Genomic DNA, 14,507 nt, shown 5'->3' with positions numbered 1-14,507 from the left:
TTCATAGATCACTCCCTTCATTCCACTTTTTATATCATGTTTCAAAGGGGGATTTTTCAACAGAATAAGCTCATCAAGCTACCATTCCCTAAACTAAATAGTACTTGGGGTAGGCAATTTAACTTGATTTTTTATGATAAAAATATATGAAAGAGATCTCAATTCCAGTTCAATAGTTCTCGAATCGCTCCCCTCATTCCACTTTTTATATCAGATTTCAAAGAGACATTTTTCAACAGAACAAGACCATCAAGCAACCATTCTCTAAATAGAACCAAACAAAATTAAATTCATGCTGCAGTACCAATACATACAATGCATTTAAAAAAAGAAAAACAGGACAAAGCAACAAGAAAGAACACACTCCTACCTCAAGCTTCTTATACATTCCCTAATGGAAAAGAGAAGATCTCCCTGACAGGCGAAAACTCCTCCACCAACCCAATATCCAGTGCATACCCACTAACAGGAAGCTTCAAATCGCGCAAAACACAAAAGGCTTCTGCCATTCTATTCTTAGGAACCTCTTGAGCAACCAAACAGTGAGGGACCCACGAATCGGGCCGAAAATCGGGCCCAATTTCGAGGCCTTCCTTCTTCAGAGAATCACATAATTGGGAGTGGAATTGAAGGAGTAATGAAGAAGGAGTGGGAGTGAAAAAAAGAACATTTTTTTCAGAGGGAAAGCTCCCAACTGAGGAGAGTGTGAGTGGCAAAGGTTCTTGCTTTGAAGAGAAGTTTTTTATGAGAGTTAGGAGTTTTGATGGGTCTAGAAAGGGGGTGGAGAGGAGGGTGATGTGTGGTCTAGATTCGATCTCGATGAGCTGGGTGCTGATTTGGCGACGAGCTAGGACGTTCCATGCTTTTAAGACCTGGTTTTCTAGAGCTGGATCGAAATAGAGCTCGATGGAGTAGCCTTGTGACATTATATGGTTTGAAAATTGGGGAAAGAGATATAAAAGGAGGATTTTGAAGGACCCAGAAGAAGAAGAAACCCCACCAGAGGGAAAAAAAAAAAAAAAAACCTCTCCAAATCGAAAAGGGGGAACTTTGGAAATACCTAGAGGGAGAGAAGGGAGAAATAGAGGAAACCCACTTGAGGAAGTGACAGCCCTTCTTTATAAAAGAAAGAGATTTGATTACAACGTATGAAGTGGAAAATGAAGTGTAGACAAGCTGTTGTTAATGCCAGCCCAAAAATGGCCTCATGTTATTGACATTTTTACAAAGTAGAGTCTGACTTGTGGAATTGACATCCCATGTGTAAGATGGGATGTTGTAAGGCCTTACACCATATAAAAACTCGTGTACGATTAAGGTGTACAATAATCAATTGTTTAGCTTTTCTTGACTGAATCCTTATCTTGAAAATGTCTAGTTCGTTAGAGATCAATATAAACAGAGAAATAACACGGCTTGAGGCTCTTTTCCAAGGGGGCAAAATCCAGTTCAAATCCCCACGCACCCCTTCCCTTCGCTTAACCTCTCCTCTCCTCCTCCATCCTTATTGTGACCTAGAAATCAGATGTCAATGGTATCATATGAACGAAACTTTATATGGTGTGCGCATGTGGTATAGTCTTTTTCACATATTACAGTAGGGCCCACTTCATAGGATGATCCAAACTTTTCATTTGTTGGGCCACAACGTAAATAGGCTATACTCCCAAAATAATTTCCGTAGGATGATCCAAACCCTCCAATTTGTAGAAGGAACACTCCCATCTCTAGAGTTTTCCATAATGTGCAGTCCATGCACAGATCAGAGGGTTAAGATTGTCCTATCGAAATGATTTTCAGAGTGCAGCCTATTTACATTGTGGCCCAACAAAATGGATGGTTTGGATCATTATATGAAGTGGGCCCCACTGTACTTAAAAAAAAAATCAGATTTCAAGGCCTTAAACTGGGGGGAAATATCATTAACCTAGAGAATAACTCATATACATAATGACAGGTATTCCAAAGCCTAACTAACAAGTAAACAACATTCCATATTTCGTTTCCCTTCCAAACTCAAAAAGATTTGCTTTGAGTACTTACTATGGCATGTCCAACACCAACAAATCTCTCTTTCACTTTCCTTCATTTCTCTCCTCCTTACACCAACCAATCTCTTTCTCTAATACTATGCAACCCATTCTCGTCCTCCACAAACTAGACCGTTACAACTTCAACACCCCACTCTCCTCCTCCTCCTCCTCCTCTTCTGATTCATATCTCAATGACCCATCAACCACATGTCCATCTATAGACGCCCAACACCTCCAAAAGCTCCAAATCCTCGAAGATTTTAGATATTCCCACAAAATCAGTACTGGGTCTATGAGGGTTCGCATTATGCGGGTTGAGGAGATTGAATCCACAGCCACATTACTTGTAGAATCATTTGCTGAATCGATGTCAATGCCTCATCGTTACATGAACTTGTTGGGGTTCTTGGCGAAGCAGAATTTCACCGATAGAAGAGCTCTACTGCCCCATACTGTCACGCTCGTGGGGTTTTATGAAGGAGAGGATGGAGTAAAGGAATTGGCAGGTACTGTGGAGGTTTGTTTCGATTTAATCGGTGAGACTGTTTCTTCCCTGACACCCACTCCGCCGAGGGATCATCCGTACATATGTAACATGGCTGTGAAGAAGGCACTTCGGAGGTAGACCCATTGAATTTGAAAGAGTTTTCCTCCTCTTCTTTTTCTACTCTTTTGAAATGGATGAGTTTTCTTCTTTTATGTATTGTAACTCCCATTTATATGTTACCTGCCTTATATGTGTCCCACCTTGGGTGGTATAAATTACTTTAGATTTTGTAGCTTTTGGAGTTTGCTTTCTTAGTTGTGTGAAACGACCAATTACCGAAAAGCTTAAACTGTTTTTGGGGTTGGCCATTGTGGGAGCCGGTTTTTTCCTATGTCTACAGTCATACACGTGGATTTTTCATATCAAGGAGTTGTTGGGTTTCGAACCTAGGACTTGCCGTGAGGCAATAGCTCTGATACCATGTGAAACGACCAATTAATCCAAAAGCTTTAGCCGAGAGGTGGTGTTATTTAAAAAACCACATGTAGGCAACCCAAAAGAAGGGCCATATGTGCCACGTGTACAACCAACCTACAAAAAGAGGGGCCACACGTGAGAGGGGCGTTGAACTATAAATGATTAAATAACATCATTTATTTAATATATATATATATATATATATATATTTATTAAATAACTATATATGGACACTGTCATGCATTTCAGTTTCGGTTCACCTTAACCAAAACCTCTCCCTCTTAAGATATCTTGCCGTTATGACTCATAGTACGTGGAGAGAACGGACAAATAGTGGCAAACATGAATTGAAACCCCACAAGAAGCTAACCAAAAAAATATATATAAGCACCAATTTTGGTGAAATTGTGGGTCACACAAACATGTCCACGAAAACAGCAATCATTCCTACCATAGCTGCATTGCACACACCCTATGAAGACAAGATGACCTAACTGCAACAATCAGGCAATGTTCCTTAGAGCTAGAGTTGGGCGGTACATGAAGTCATGTGCAATGTGGGATTAGACCCACTAAACCAATAAAAGAAATAGCATAACAATCTTGAGTGTTTCTAGAGACACTTGGGGGGCCGTTTGGATACATGGCCATGCCATTTTATTGCGTGTTTATTAGATTCACTATGTATTAATTCCCTTATAACCTAAAAAAATTGAAACTCAAGTGAGTTCCTCTCTCGTCAAGTCAGATCAAAGAATTCTAATGTTCACCTGGAAATGAATCAAGTAAATGATTTATAAAGATTTACATCCTTAGACTTCAACTGAAGGAAAACAATATACCTAAGCGCATTGAGAAAGTCAAATGATTTTAATGTTCATCTGGAAATGAGTTAAAGTAAATGATTTTTAAAAATTAACAACCTTTGACTTCAACTGAAGGAAAACGATATACCCAAGTGCATTGAGAAAGTCATTGATAAATATTACATAATAATTTCGATAAAAAAAAGTTGCATAATAAATGATCATTCCTTTAACAAGATAAGTGATCTTCAAGTGCTTAAAAAGGGGAACGAGCTTATTGTTTTCCAAATTTACAAGTCCTACAATGTACATCTGAATCATTTTAAGCAAGCAAATCAGTGAGAAGGGATGAGATAGAAAGTGCCATGTTCTGTTTTCCATATCCTAGAGGAAGGGCCAAGTACAAGATAGACAACTCCTCATTTCTCTCATCATTCTGCAAGTTATGCTCACTAGGAGACTTATAGAAAAGTTGATTTTTAACCCTGATGATATCTTAAACCATCTGAAAAATTCTTTTGAGATTCCAACCTCCTCCACGCTTGCACTTAGAAAAATGAGGGTATCATTTGTAAATTGCAAATGCGAAATAGAGCTTGTGTTTCTACTAGGTGTCAATCCTCTAATGAAGCCCTTCTCTTCAGATTTTGTAAAACGTAGATTGAGTGTCTTTGCAACTATTATGAACAATATGGAGAGTGGGTCACCCTTCCTTAAGCCTCTCGAAATGCCAGTCTTGCAGGAGTACCATTTACTAAGACCGATAACGATGAGTCGATACACATTCCTTTATGCATCTCTTCCAAATTTGCTAAACCCTGTTTTTTCGGATAAAAATCAGCAAACTCCCACTCTGCATGATCCTATTCTTTCTCCATATCTATCTTACAAATTACCCCTTCTTTGCTTCCTTGTACAAGTATCAATCACTTCGCAATAAGGATTTTGTCTTGTATCTGCCGCACTAACAAATGCACCTTGGAACTGTGAAATGATTTCTCCCATTACTTATTTCAACCCTTTTGATGTGTCTTTTGCTAGGATTTTGTACAAAGTGTGCAGCAAACTAATCATCCTAAAGTCCTTTAGCTCCATTTCCCTCTTTCTTTTGAATGGGGGCAATGAATGTAGTGTTCATTTCCTCCCCTATCTCATCTCTACTGTGGAACTCCGCCATGAACACCATTGGTCTTTCTTAATCACCTCCTAAAATCTCTAGTAAAAAAGCAATGGGAAAACCATCATGGCCAGCTGCCTTGTCTTTCTTCATACTAAAGATAGTTTCTCTAACCTCTTCTTCACTAAACTCCATTTCTAGCCATCGTGGTTTTTCCTGTGCCTACTGCTCAAATGGTAGCCCTCCTAGCTTTGGCCCTCAATTATAGTCCTTTGAGTGCAAACTTGAAAAATATTGGAATATTAGGTTCTTGATACATCCTTTGTCTTCTATCAACTCATCTCCATCAGCTAAACAATTGGTAGCATTAATCCTTCTTCTCTCACTTGCCATCCGATGAAAAAACTTCATTTTTTTGCCACCCTATTTTGGCTATAGTGCTCGATTTTTGGTGCCAACTTATTTCTTCCCGTCTAATGATTTCCTCATACACCACCTTTAGGGATCTTCTTTCCTTCCTTGCTTCTTCCATCAATGGAATTTCTTCTTTCCTGCGCAATGCTTCAATTTTCAATAGTGCCTCCTCTTTTTTAAGTTTTCTTTCCCATCTACCTTCTTTTTCCATTCATTGATCTTTATTTTCAACCCACCACCCCTATTTCTTGCCACCAATCCTTAATCTTCTCATTGAAACTAAGTTTTTCACACAGGGCCAGATCCAAATTAAACCGTCTTGGTCCACCTTCCTGATCCCTCATTTCTTGGTGAATTGAGCAATGATAGGAGATCGGGTGCGACAACACTCTACCATATCATTGGGATAGCATCTTCCCAATCTTTAGAAGAGTTTATTCACCAAAGAACAAAAACGGATAAATAGCGCTTATCCACTTGTGCTGCAGTGCCAGACAAGAGTCCTGGTTTTTAATGTTGATGAGAAAAAAAGGAAAGATATGAGCAGAGGCAGAGCTAAGTGGAAGGCCTTGACTGTAGAATCAACAGCATTTACCTTATGGTAAATAACAAGAGTAGAATGTTAAGTTGAGTAATTCTTCAACAGTTGATACTGTTTAATTTAGAAACGAGATATGATTTGGTTCCTTTTGAAGCATTCACTTTATCTGCCAAATGAAGTCTCACAAATTGCACTTCTTTACCATCATTGACCATGCAGTCTATTACACATTCTAAAAATACTCTGCCCTTGTTTAGAACTGGTAAATGCCTCTTATTCTTAGAGACAACTAGATTCTGTGCCAGATACCATGCACTTTAACTGCTTATAAGAACTCTGTTGAGATAATTAACTGGACCATGGTTTTAAAGGTTTACTCTTTAACTTTCAGGAGAGGTATTGGTTGGCATCTGCTCAAGGCATGCGAGGAACTGATACCCCAAATGACAAGTTTAAAAGAAGTATACTTGCACTGCAGAATGATTGACAAGGCTCCACTGAACATGTATAGGAAGGCTGGTTATAATGTTGTGAGGACAGACAGTATCTTGACCTGGTTGACACTTAAGCGACGTAAGCATTTGATGCGCAAGACACTACCGATCTTAAACAAGCATTCATTAGATATATTGGGTTCTGGTGACAATCCCATTTCTTAAATCCCTCATCCCACAGCATGAAGGCCTGTGCTCAAATCTGCATTCAAGTTGCTATAGATATAAAGGTATACAATATTACTGAAGCTCAACATTTCTCCTGCCAAAGAGATTTTCTTTCTGTACAATGTCATCTACCTCTTTTCCTCATTCTTGACTTATGTGATGGTTATTGCACTTATTATTTGAAACATATATTGTTTACCAAATGCAGTTGTAGGAATTCATTGTAAAATTACTATAATATAAGAAGTTTCTCATTTCTTCTCGATGCTTTACCATTCTTCCTAAAGGATTCCTATATTTTTTTTTAGATGGTGAAGGCATCAACAACTATTCTTTGCACATTTCTTACTGGTTTTTTAGTGTCAAATCTTTCTATCATCATCTAGTTCCTAGTTCATGATCCCCATCTCTTTTCAGAATTTGGAGAATTGCTCCGCTTAGAACGAGCTTTTAGATGGTCGGCCTTTCTAGATAAGATTATGACGGTGACTACCTTTGAAACCAAAAATTTTTAATTGTCGATCACTATGCACTTTGTTTAGAGGACAAGGAATTAGTAGGTCACATATTCTTACATTGCAGGTTAGCCAGAGATGTTTGGAGTCTTATTCTAAGGTAGTAAGGTAGTTTGATCACTATGCACTTTGTCTAGAGGACGAGGAATTAGTAGGTCACATATTGGTTAGCCAGAGATGTTTGGAGTCTTCTTCTAAGGTGGTTTGAGGTTTCACAGATTTTCCTCTCACAGAAGGCTGAATTGCTTGATAGTTGGGCATTAGCCCCTTGCTAAAAAAGGGAGAATCATATAGAGTGGTGTTTCTAGCTACTGTGTGGGTTATTTGAAAAGAAATGAATGATTTATTATTCTAAAAAAATTCTAGGGAACCTCTTTATATTTTTATGAAAATCATGTATTTAACAATGAGGTGGGTTAAGATTTTGCCTAACTTCGGGAATGTCTCTCGTTATGATATGAGATTATTCTAGAAGGAAATATGCTTTAGTGAAGACAAGATTGAAGCCCGCTCACCCCAGTGGTCCTATCCAGAACCGGGCAGGGTAAAGTTGAACTTTGGTGGATCTAGCATTGGTAATCCTATAGTCCGGCTGGAGTGGGATGAGTGCTTAGAGAAGAGCTTGATGCAACCAAGTGGGCGTTGTCTGACTAGTGTGGAACTTGCGGCTAACGGAAGTGACCTTGGATTCCAGACCAGTCACCAATGGATTCACGAGCAAAGTCAGACTCTCAAGGGTTTGAGAATCGTTATCTCCTCCAAACTAGCAATCACAACGAACAACCAAAAATATCCCTGCACTTGACAAGGGAAAACAGCAACTAGAAATAGATTTCAATTCATAAAATCTTATTTCAACATTACTCAAAATAGATCTCTTCTCCAGAAACGTTGACAGCAGCCCAAAAAAACAAAACAGCAAAAAGTGCCCCTTCCTTATCTCTTTTTGTATATCAAAACAGAAATCCCAGCACTCAAGATTCCAAAACAGGTAGGACTTCTAAGATAGGATAGAGACTAACAGTCCATCTAGAATAAAACTCCTAAGATAAAGCTGTTTTACTAAAAGAAATTAATTTTAAACACTAAAACTAATAAAATTATAGCAATTACTGAATCTGCTGTAGTATATGGACGTGGATCATTTTCTCTCCATCCAACGGTTGATAATGCATCAATCAGCCATTGATCTTCATCCAACGAACAATCTTCAGTCTGTGTGATTTAGGACTGGTTCATGATCAGGTTGAACAGAATCTGATTTGTTCTTAGTTCTCAGCCTTTCACTACGTCTCACCTGTTTGGGATGATCCTGCTGGAGCGCATAGCCTTCGGCAATCCAATCAACACGGTCATGGTGTACTGCATCACTGACCCTATTAAAGTTCCAGACTCCAATGTGGTGGAAGTGAGGGCGGTGCTTTATGGCATTCAGTTTATTGATAATAGTGATTTGAACCAGTTGGCTGTGGACAGAGTTTCTGTCAATGTAGTCAAATGGTTGGACAGGGGGGCCCTCATACTTGGAGGTTCGCAAATGCAATTGAAGAAATTCTTGAATTTGTAGAGGCACACGACACAATTTCAGCTTGTGAGGAATTCGGCTAACAGTGAGGCTGATCGTTTGGCTCGCTCTTGGGTTGATTTGCCTCAATTGGATCTCTATGATCATCTTCTGCCCTGTTGCCTATGTATCAGTAGCTTTATAATTGTTTGTTTCCTTTTATACTTGTGTTCCTATGGCTGTTGCATTGACCATCTCGGTTGTGGGGTTCCTTCCTATGTATTAATTTTTTATTTTTTATTTTGGATTTAAAAAAAACTTAAAAAAAAAAAAAAATGGTCTAACATATAAACTTCATCGAATAGCTGCAAAGATTTTGCTACCAGGTTTGCAGTTCAGTTCAGTTTGCAGCGAGGAGTGCCTAGTGAACCCAATTCTCTGAGTTTGATTTTGCATCAGTTCTTCCAGTTTTTTTACATTGATTTGCTAAGTACGGTTTAATTAGTGGGTGTATACAAAAGAACAATCTAGATTTAAGTGTTCTACTATGAAAATAATTCAAATTTAAAGCGTCAAGTTGAATGAGTTTTTCAGTCAAATTCTGGAAGGTTTGTAATTTCAAGGAAAATATGAAATTGATTTGTAAATTCATTCATCTGGTTAGGAGCATAATGTCTACTATAGCAAATTTGGTACTTATGAATCTGCTTATTTTTCTTTTGTTGATTATCATTAGTCAGCTATCTTAAAGTCATTCTTTCTCCTTATCATTCTGCAATTTTCCTTAGAAACATTATGCTGCTGCTGCTTTATCCAACACAGTCAGGATCAATGGTTCTGATCATTACAGTCAGGATATGGTGATTCAACTCCTGCTATCTCCACTGTACACGTGGCACTTGCATGTAATGATCAAGACAGTTGATCCAATGAACCCAAGATGCAAACACTAAAAAGGATCCCTGACAGTCCACATTGCATTTCCATCAACAGGACAGGGACATTTTATGGGCTTCTTTTCCCTGATATCGTCACTCCCTTCTTTTCACGTACTAATAGTAATTACAAGGGCTCCCTTGTATCTATCATTCCTCAAAGTGTATAAACATCACTTTGCATGGCTCCCTCGTATCTATCATTCCTCAAAGTGTATAAACATCACTTTGCATCCTTTAAATGATCCCTCTGATTTTGGTAAATGATAATGAAAGCTTGACCATTGCCCACAATTGGGAATAAGAGATCTACAATTTGGGGAGGTCTTGAGGATTACTGAGTGAAGACTGTGCATAACAATTTCATGACCGACCCCCCAACGACAATGCCGGCTTCTTCATTGACCTACATTAACTCCCTCATAAAAAGTGCACCCTACTCGTACCTAATTTCGGTTTGTAAGATGCACCTTAAATTGAATGGAACGAAAGGAATCCTAGGGGCTAGAAAAAGACAAACAAAAGGGGGTGGAAATATCATTTCTCCTAAACAAATAAACTGTAGGCCGTTCCATCTTGATCTGATGATCCTAACCCCTTCATCATGATCACATCTTTTAGTTTTTTTACCAGAGAAGCTTAACTGTAGTGGCTCACCAGATCAATGGTCCTGATCACGTGTAGAGTAGCATGAGACCCAAGATTGGTGTGGTGACTAGAAAAGAAACAATGGGACCCGATTTTGTTTAGATGGAGACTACCCAATACAGAGAAGGGTCCCTACTGTTTTCATGGTGGACCCACTAATTCCACCAATGCATAAAATCAGATGGTCATCGAGTCCGACTAGGCAGTGACGGTTAAGATCAAGCCTATATTGGGTACCACACGTGAAAATATGTGTGATCAAAACAGTTGATCTAAGGCGACCCATATGGTCTTGATCCCATCCGAAATGACTCAATAAGACCTATTAGATCAAGGGGCTAGGATCATCAGGTCGACTTGTGTACGCGGGTCCATTCAACTGACCCGATCATGCACATATGGAAATGGTGGGGCCTAAAAAGAGTCACTATCTTTTAGCATTTTTTGGTAGTATATTTCTACTACCATCAAGACAAGAGAAAGGGGTAGATGGTTGTTGAAGGAGGTATTAATGAAGTGGAGCCCACAACACTTCAGCAGTATATACACACCCCTACTCACAAGCATTGCCACACTACACACACACACACACAAACTCCCACACAATCTCTTCTTTCGTCTTCCATGGCTTCTAAGCTTGAATTAGACGTAGAAATCAAGTCAAGTGCAGATAAGTTTTGGGGAGGCATCAGAGACTCTGCAACCCTCTTCCCTGAGATCTTCCCTGAGTTATACAAGAGCATTGAAATACTTGAAGGTGATGGCAAGAGTGTGGGATCCATCAGGCTCATCAAATACCAAGAAGGTAAAACAAAAAACCATGCTAGTTTTAAAAGATTATTTGTCAATAATAATATGGTTTTATTTACACCTTTGATATTGTGAATACATGGATTTACAGGGATTCCTCTCATTACTTTCTCCAAGGAGAAGATCCTGACCGCAGATGAAGAGAACAAATCAGTATCTTACACCGTGATCGATGGAGATCTTGTCACTTACTACAAGGATTTCAAGGCCAATTTGCAGGTCGTCCCTAAGGGAGATGGTGCCATAGTGAAATGGTCTCTTGAATTTGTGAAGGCAACGGATGATGTTCCTGACCCAAATCTCATGCAAGAATTTGCAGTCAAATCCTTCAATGATTTGGATGCCTACCTCCTCAAAGCCTAGAGAAAAAACCCACCTGGTGTTACCATCTTAATAATAAAGTTGAAGAACATTTTATATATAAGTAGTAACTATAAATCAGTAGGGTGCTCTCTCCTACATGATTTGTGTGCTTGTTTGTTGGATTTTATCACCTATTGCTTGCTGTTTTGTGAAGAATATATGTTGGGCTTCCATTGATTCTATTTCATTTTCTCTACCTTAGCAGCATAAAAGTTTTTTTTTTCTTCTGTCGCCCGTACGGGTTTACTTGGCATTTGATCTCCATCATATGGAACTCAGTTTCCACTCCATAAATTGCCAAACATCATCTTCAACGGAGTTTTCTTCTTTTGTGAGGGTAGGGTAACCATTTTCTTCTACTTTTTTCGATGTAAGATGGGTGTAAAACATGGGTGCCCTTCCTAATTTTTAAGGGTGTCTACATTCTATACCAGCCTCCTACCATATGATTACATTTTTCATCCAAAAATTTACATTGGATGGATGAAGATTAGAACCTATCTTCTCAAATCTATTCATTTCCATAAGAGAAAAACTAAGCAAGAAAGTCACTTTCCTAAATGAGGTTTGATGGATTAAGGACTTAGGATCATCTGACCAAAATTTTCCGATTGACATTTGGCCGGACTTATGGATGTAATTCAGATCAACAGATTTGATCACATACAAGAGGAAAAAGTGGGGCCCAATAAATGTCTTTTAGGAAGGAGCATAACACCCCCTTTCTTTTAGCATTTTTTGTTTCCATAGATGTGGGTATAATACTATAATTTACATTTTATGTTTGAAAAAAATAATTGATGGTGCTCTGTCTCACCATATGGTCATAAAACAGCAAGGAGGGACCCTTTACATTAAGGCATCCCAAAGACAATGTATAAGAGAAATGTAAGCCATGTGATGTGTATCTAGTTTAGACACCTTGTGATCGGGTTCACCCCCGTTACATCAACATGTGACATGCCCTATTTGTGGACACATGTTGTAAGCTGAAATTTGTAATTGGGTGTACATGTAAATGATATTTTCAACCCCCCTGCACTACGCATGCGCCCCCTTTATAACACGTCAAATCATGTTGTCAGGGGGGCGCATGCATACTGCAAGGGGTGAAAATATCAACTCTGTTTTACCTTGGCCAAGAAGTTCTCGTCGGAATCCAAGTTTTGTCATGTATGTCAATCAAAAACTCCTTTGACTCATCCTGGTTAATGGAAGTGGACTCTATTTTACATGGGACGAATTCTCATAGAGTCCATTGACATTAATATTAGGTTAGACTTATGTTAGGGTTCTCGCCACTTGTTTATGGGTTACAATTTGAGATTCATATTCTGGTATAAGCAAATGAACAAAGACGGCCTTCCTTTGTGTTATGCATGAACATTCTACGGTGATCAAGATTGTTGAGCTGGTGGGCCACAAGGGAGCAAAAGAAAAAATTGTAGCGACGTAATGCTTTTTAATGGTTTTTTGAGCCCCTCTTTCTTTTTCAACTTTTCTTTTAAATCACACATTTATTACAAGTTTTAGTAAGAGTTTATATGATCTTAACTCACCACAAAAAAGTGAAGTTTATGAGGTGCCGTAGGCTAATTTGTAGCTTACCCTTTTGTTGAAGTATAAATGATTAAATAACACCAACTCTAGTAGAGTAATTGGTTGTTTCACACAGTACCAAAGCTATTGTCTTATGGCAGGTCCTGGGTTCAAAACCCAACAACTCCTTAATATTAAAATTCCAAGCGTACGACCAACCCAAAAATAGAGGGGCCGCACATGAGGGAGAGTATTTATAAATGGAGGGGCTGCACGTGAGGGGGTGTGTTGAAGTATAAATGATTAAATAACAGGGTGGGGCATCTTGTGATAGAGTTTTTGCCATGGCCCATTCATAGGGTGTCCTACAAATGACCTGGAGAACAGCTTGGCTACCTGTACTTTTGCATGATCCTATTTGTCCAAGGGCTGATACCCTTGAATAGCTGGTTTAAATTTTTTGTTTTAATTTTCCTTCTCTTTTTCACCTTTTCAAAAGAATAGCAGTTTACTTGAACCTATCTCCCTTTGACTGCCAGATTTGACTGTTTTTAAAAGTATTCAATACAAAAGATAAGTATTCACTGACCTTTGATATTTGTATTGAAAGTTAGAAACTTAGAATAACTATATCCAGGAATTTAAATAAATATAACACATGATTCAACACCTAAAAGACCACCGAATAATCTTCTAAATCTGCCACATTTCACAGAGCTGAGGATAATTCTTAGTACCATTCACCCTTTCATTTCAATCCGATCATTGTAATTGGTAACAAGAAATTACAGTTATCGAATACTTTGTTGAGCGTCAAACCGTCCCTTGAACCTACGAATGGTTCATAACAAGCAAGGGCTGATTGAAGCATACACACCTTGCCTAACAGCAATATTTCGGGCATTTAAGCTGAACAAATAACTTAACTATCAGAAGCTGGGCTTGGAAAATAAAAAATACAAGCTAGCTTAGCGATTCAAACCCATTGACTAAAACATAATGAAGAAATTCTGACCACATGCTAAGGTAGCTGAAAGCATGATGGATATAAGTACCCGGAATAGACTTCATTTGAGGCACACCATTCTCCTTCTGTTCCTGCAATCAGAAAACAGTTGTTCTAAGAAGATGTCTTTGAAACAAAATTGGCAAAGCATCTTCTGCATACTCTCAAAAATTCTGACATGAAATTTCAAAATTATTATGCTTCTTAGTCCACATAAACTGGGCATTTTGGAGAAATTAGTAAGTAGGATCCAACTGCAGAGCTCGAATTTATACTGAGGGTTAGGATGATCCTGTGGAGATGATTTTTGGGGCCCATTTCCGGGCCCACATTGTTTGGGTGATCCAAAGCATTCATCTGATGGGCCCTGACATTGATAGGGTGTGCCCAAAAAATCATCTCCATAGGATCATCCTAACCCTTAGATTTGTGGAGGTTTAAAATGAGCAGATTTGTGGAGGTTTAAAATGGATAGATTTGTGGAATTTTAAACCTGTGCATGTTAACCTCCACAAATCGAAGGGTTAGGATGATCCCATGGAGATGAATATTTGGGAACACCCCATCTATGTCAACACCCTTCAAATGAATGGTTTGCATCACCCTAACAACGAGGGCTCAATGTGTTTCTGGTTGACAGACCAGATAAT

General features: G+C 38.7%; 3 protein-coding genes across 3 annotated transcripts; 2 read left to right on the top strand and 1 right to left on the bottom strand.

The window, feature by feature from the left end:
- Positions 1-269: 269 nt before the first annotated feature.
- Positions 270-1,115, bottom strand: LOC143850633 (uncharacterized). The gene has a single exon (XM_077359857.1). The coding sequence runs from the start codon at positions 924-926 to the stop codon at positions 381-383; it is 546 nt and encodes a 181-aa protein (XP_077215972.1). The 5' UTR covers positions 927-1,115; the 3' UTR covers positions 270-380.
- Positions 1,116-2,067: 952 nt separating this feature from the next.
- LOC143849291 (GCN5-related N-acetyltransferase 5, chloroplastic-like) lies at positions 2,068-6,731 on the top strand. Its single transcript, XM_077358280.1, has 2 exons — positions 2,068-2,654; positions 6,267-6,731. The coding sequence occupies exons 1-2, from the start codon at positions 2,131-2,133 to the stop codon at positions 6,532-6,534; spliced, it is 792 nt and encodes a 263-aa protein (XP_077214395.1). The 5' UTR covers positions 2,068-2,130; the 3' UTR covers positions 6,535-6,731.
- A 4,017-nt stretch (positions 6,732-10,748) lies between these two features.
- On the top strand, positions 10,749-11,494 carry LOC143851777 (MLP-like protein 423). Its single transcript, XM_077361262.1, has 2 exons — positions 10,749-10,944; positions 11,041-11,494. The coding sequence occupies exons 1-2, from the start codon at positions 10,764-10,766 to the stop codon at positions 11,310-11,312; spliced, it is 453 nt and encodes a 150-aa protein (XP_077217377.1). The 5' UTR covers positions 10,749-10,763; the 3' UTR covers positions 11,313-11,494.
- The last annotated feature ends 3,013 nt before the right edge of the window (positions 11,495-14,507 follow it).

The sequence above is a fragment of the Tasmannia lanceolata genome, unplaced genomic scaffold (assembly GCF_043159265.1).
Source record: "Tasmannia lanceolata isolate RefF3 unplaced genomic scaffold, GAP_Taslan_0.1 ptg000018l, whole genome shotgun sequence".
NCBI lineage: Eukaryota > Viridiplantae > Streptophyta > Magnoliopsida > Canellales > Winteraceae > Tasmannia > Tasmannia lanceolata.
The sequence above is the reverse complement of the archived record's forward strand: the minus strand, read 5'-3'. Positions and strand labels throughout refer to the sequence as shown.

What these genes read in the sequence shown, in the direction of transcription:
- LOC143850633 (XM_077359857.1), bottom strand. Translation starts at nt 926, where the DNA reads ATGTCACAAGGCTACTCCATCGAGCTCTATTTCGATCCAGCTCTAGAA.
- LOC143849291 (XM_077358280.1), top strand. Translation starts at nt 2,131, where the DNA reads ATGCAACCCATTCTCGTCCTCCACAAACTAGACCGTTACAACTTCAAC. An exon ending in GTGAAGAAGGCACTTCGGAG is followed by an intron (nt 2,655 to 6,266) that starts GTAGACCCATTG and finishes TTTAACTTTCAG; the next exon opens with GAGAGGTATTGGTTGGCATC.
- LOC143851777 (XM_077361262.1), top strand. Translation starts at nt 10,764, where the DNA reads ATGGCTTCTAAGCTTGAATTAGACGTAGAAATCAAGTCAAGTGCAGAT. An exon ending in GCTCATCAAATACCAAGAAG is followed by an intron (nt 10,945 to 11,040) that starts GTAAAACAAAAA and finishes ATGGATTTACAG; the next exon opens with GGATTCCTCTCATTACTTTC.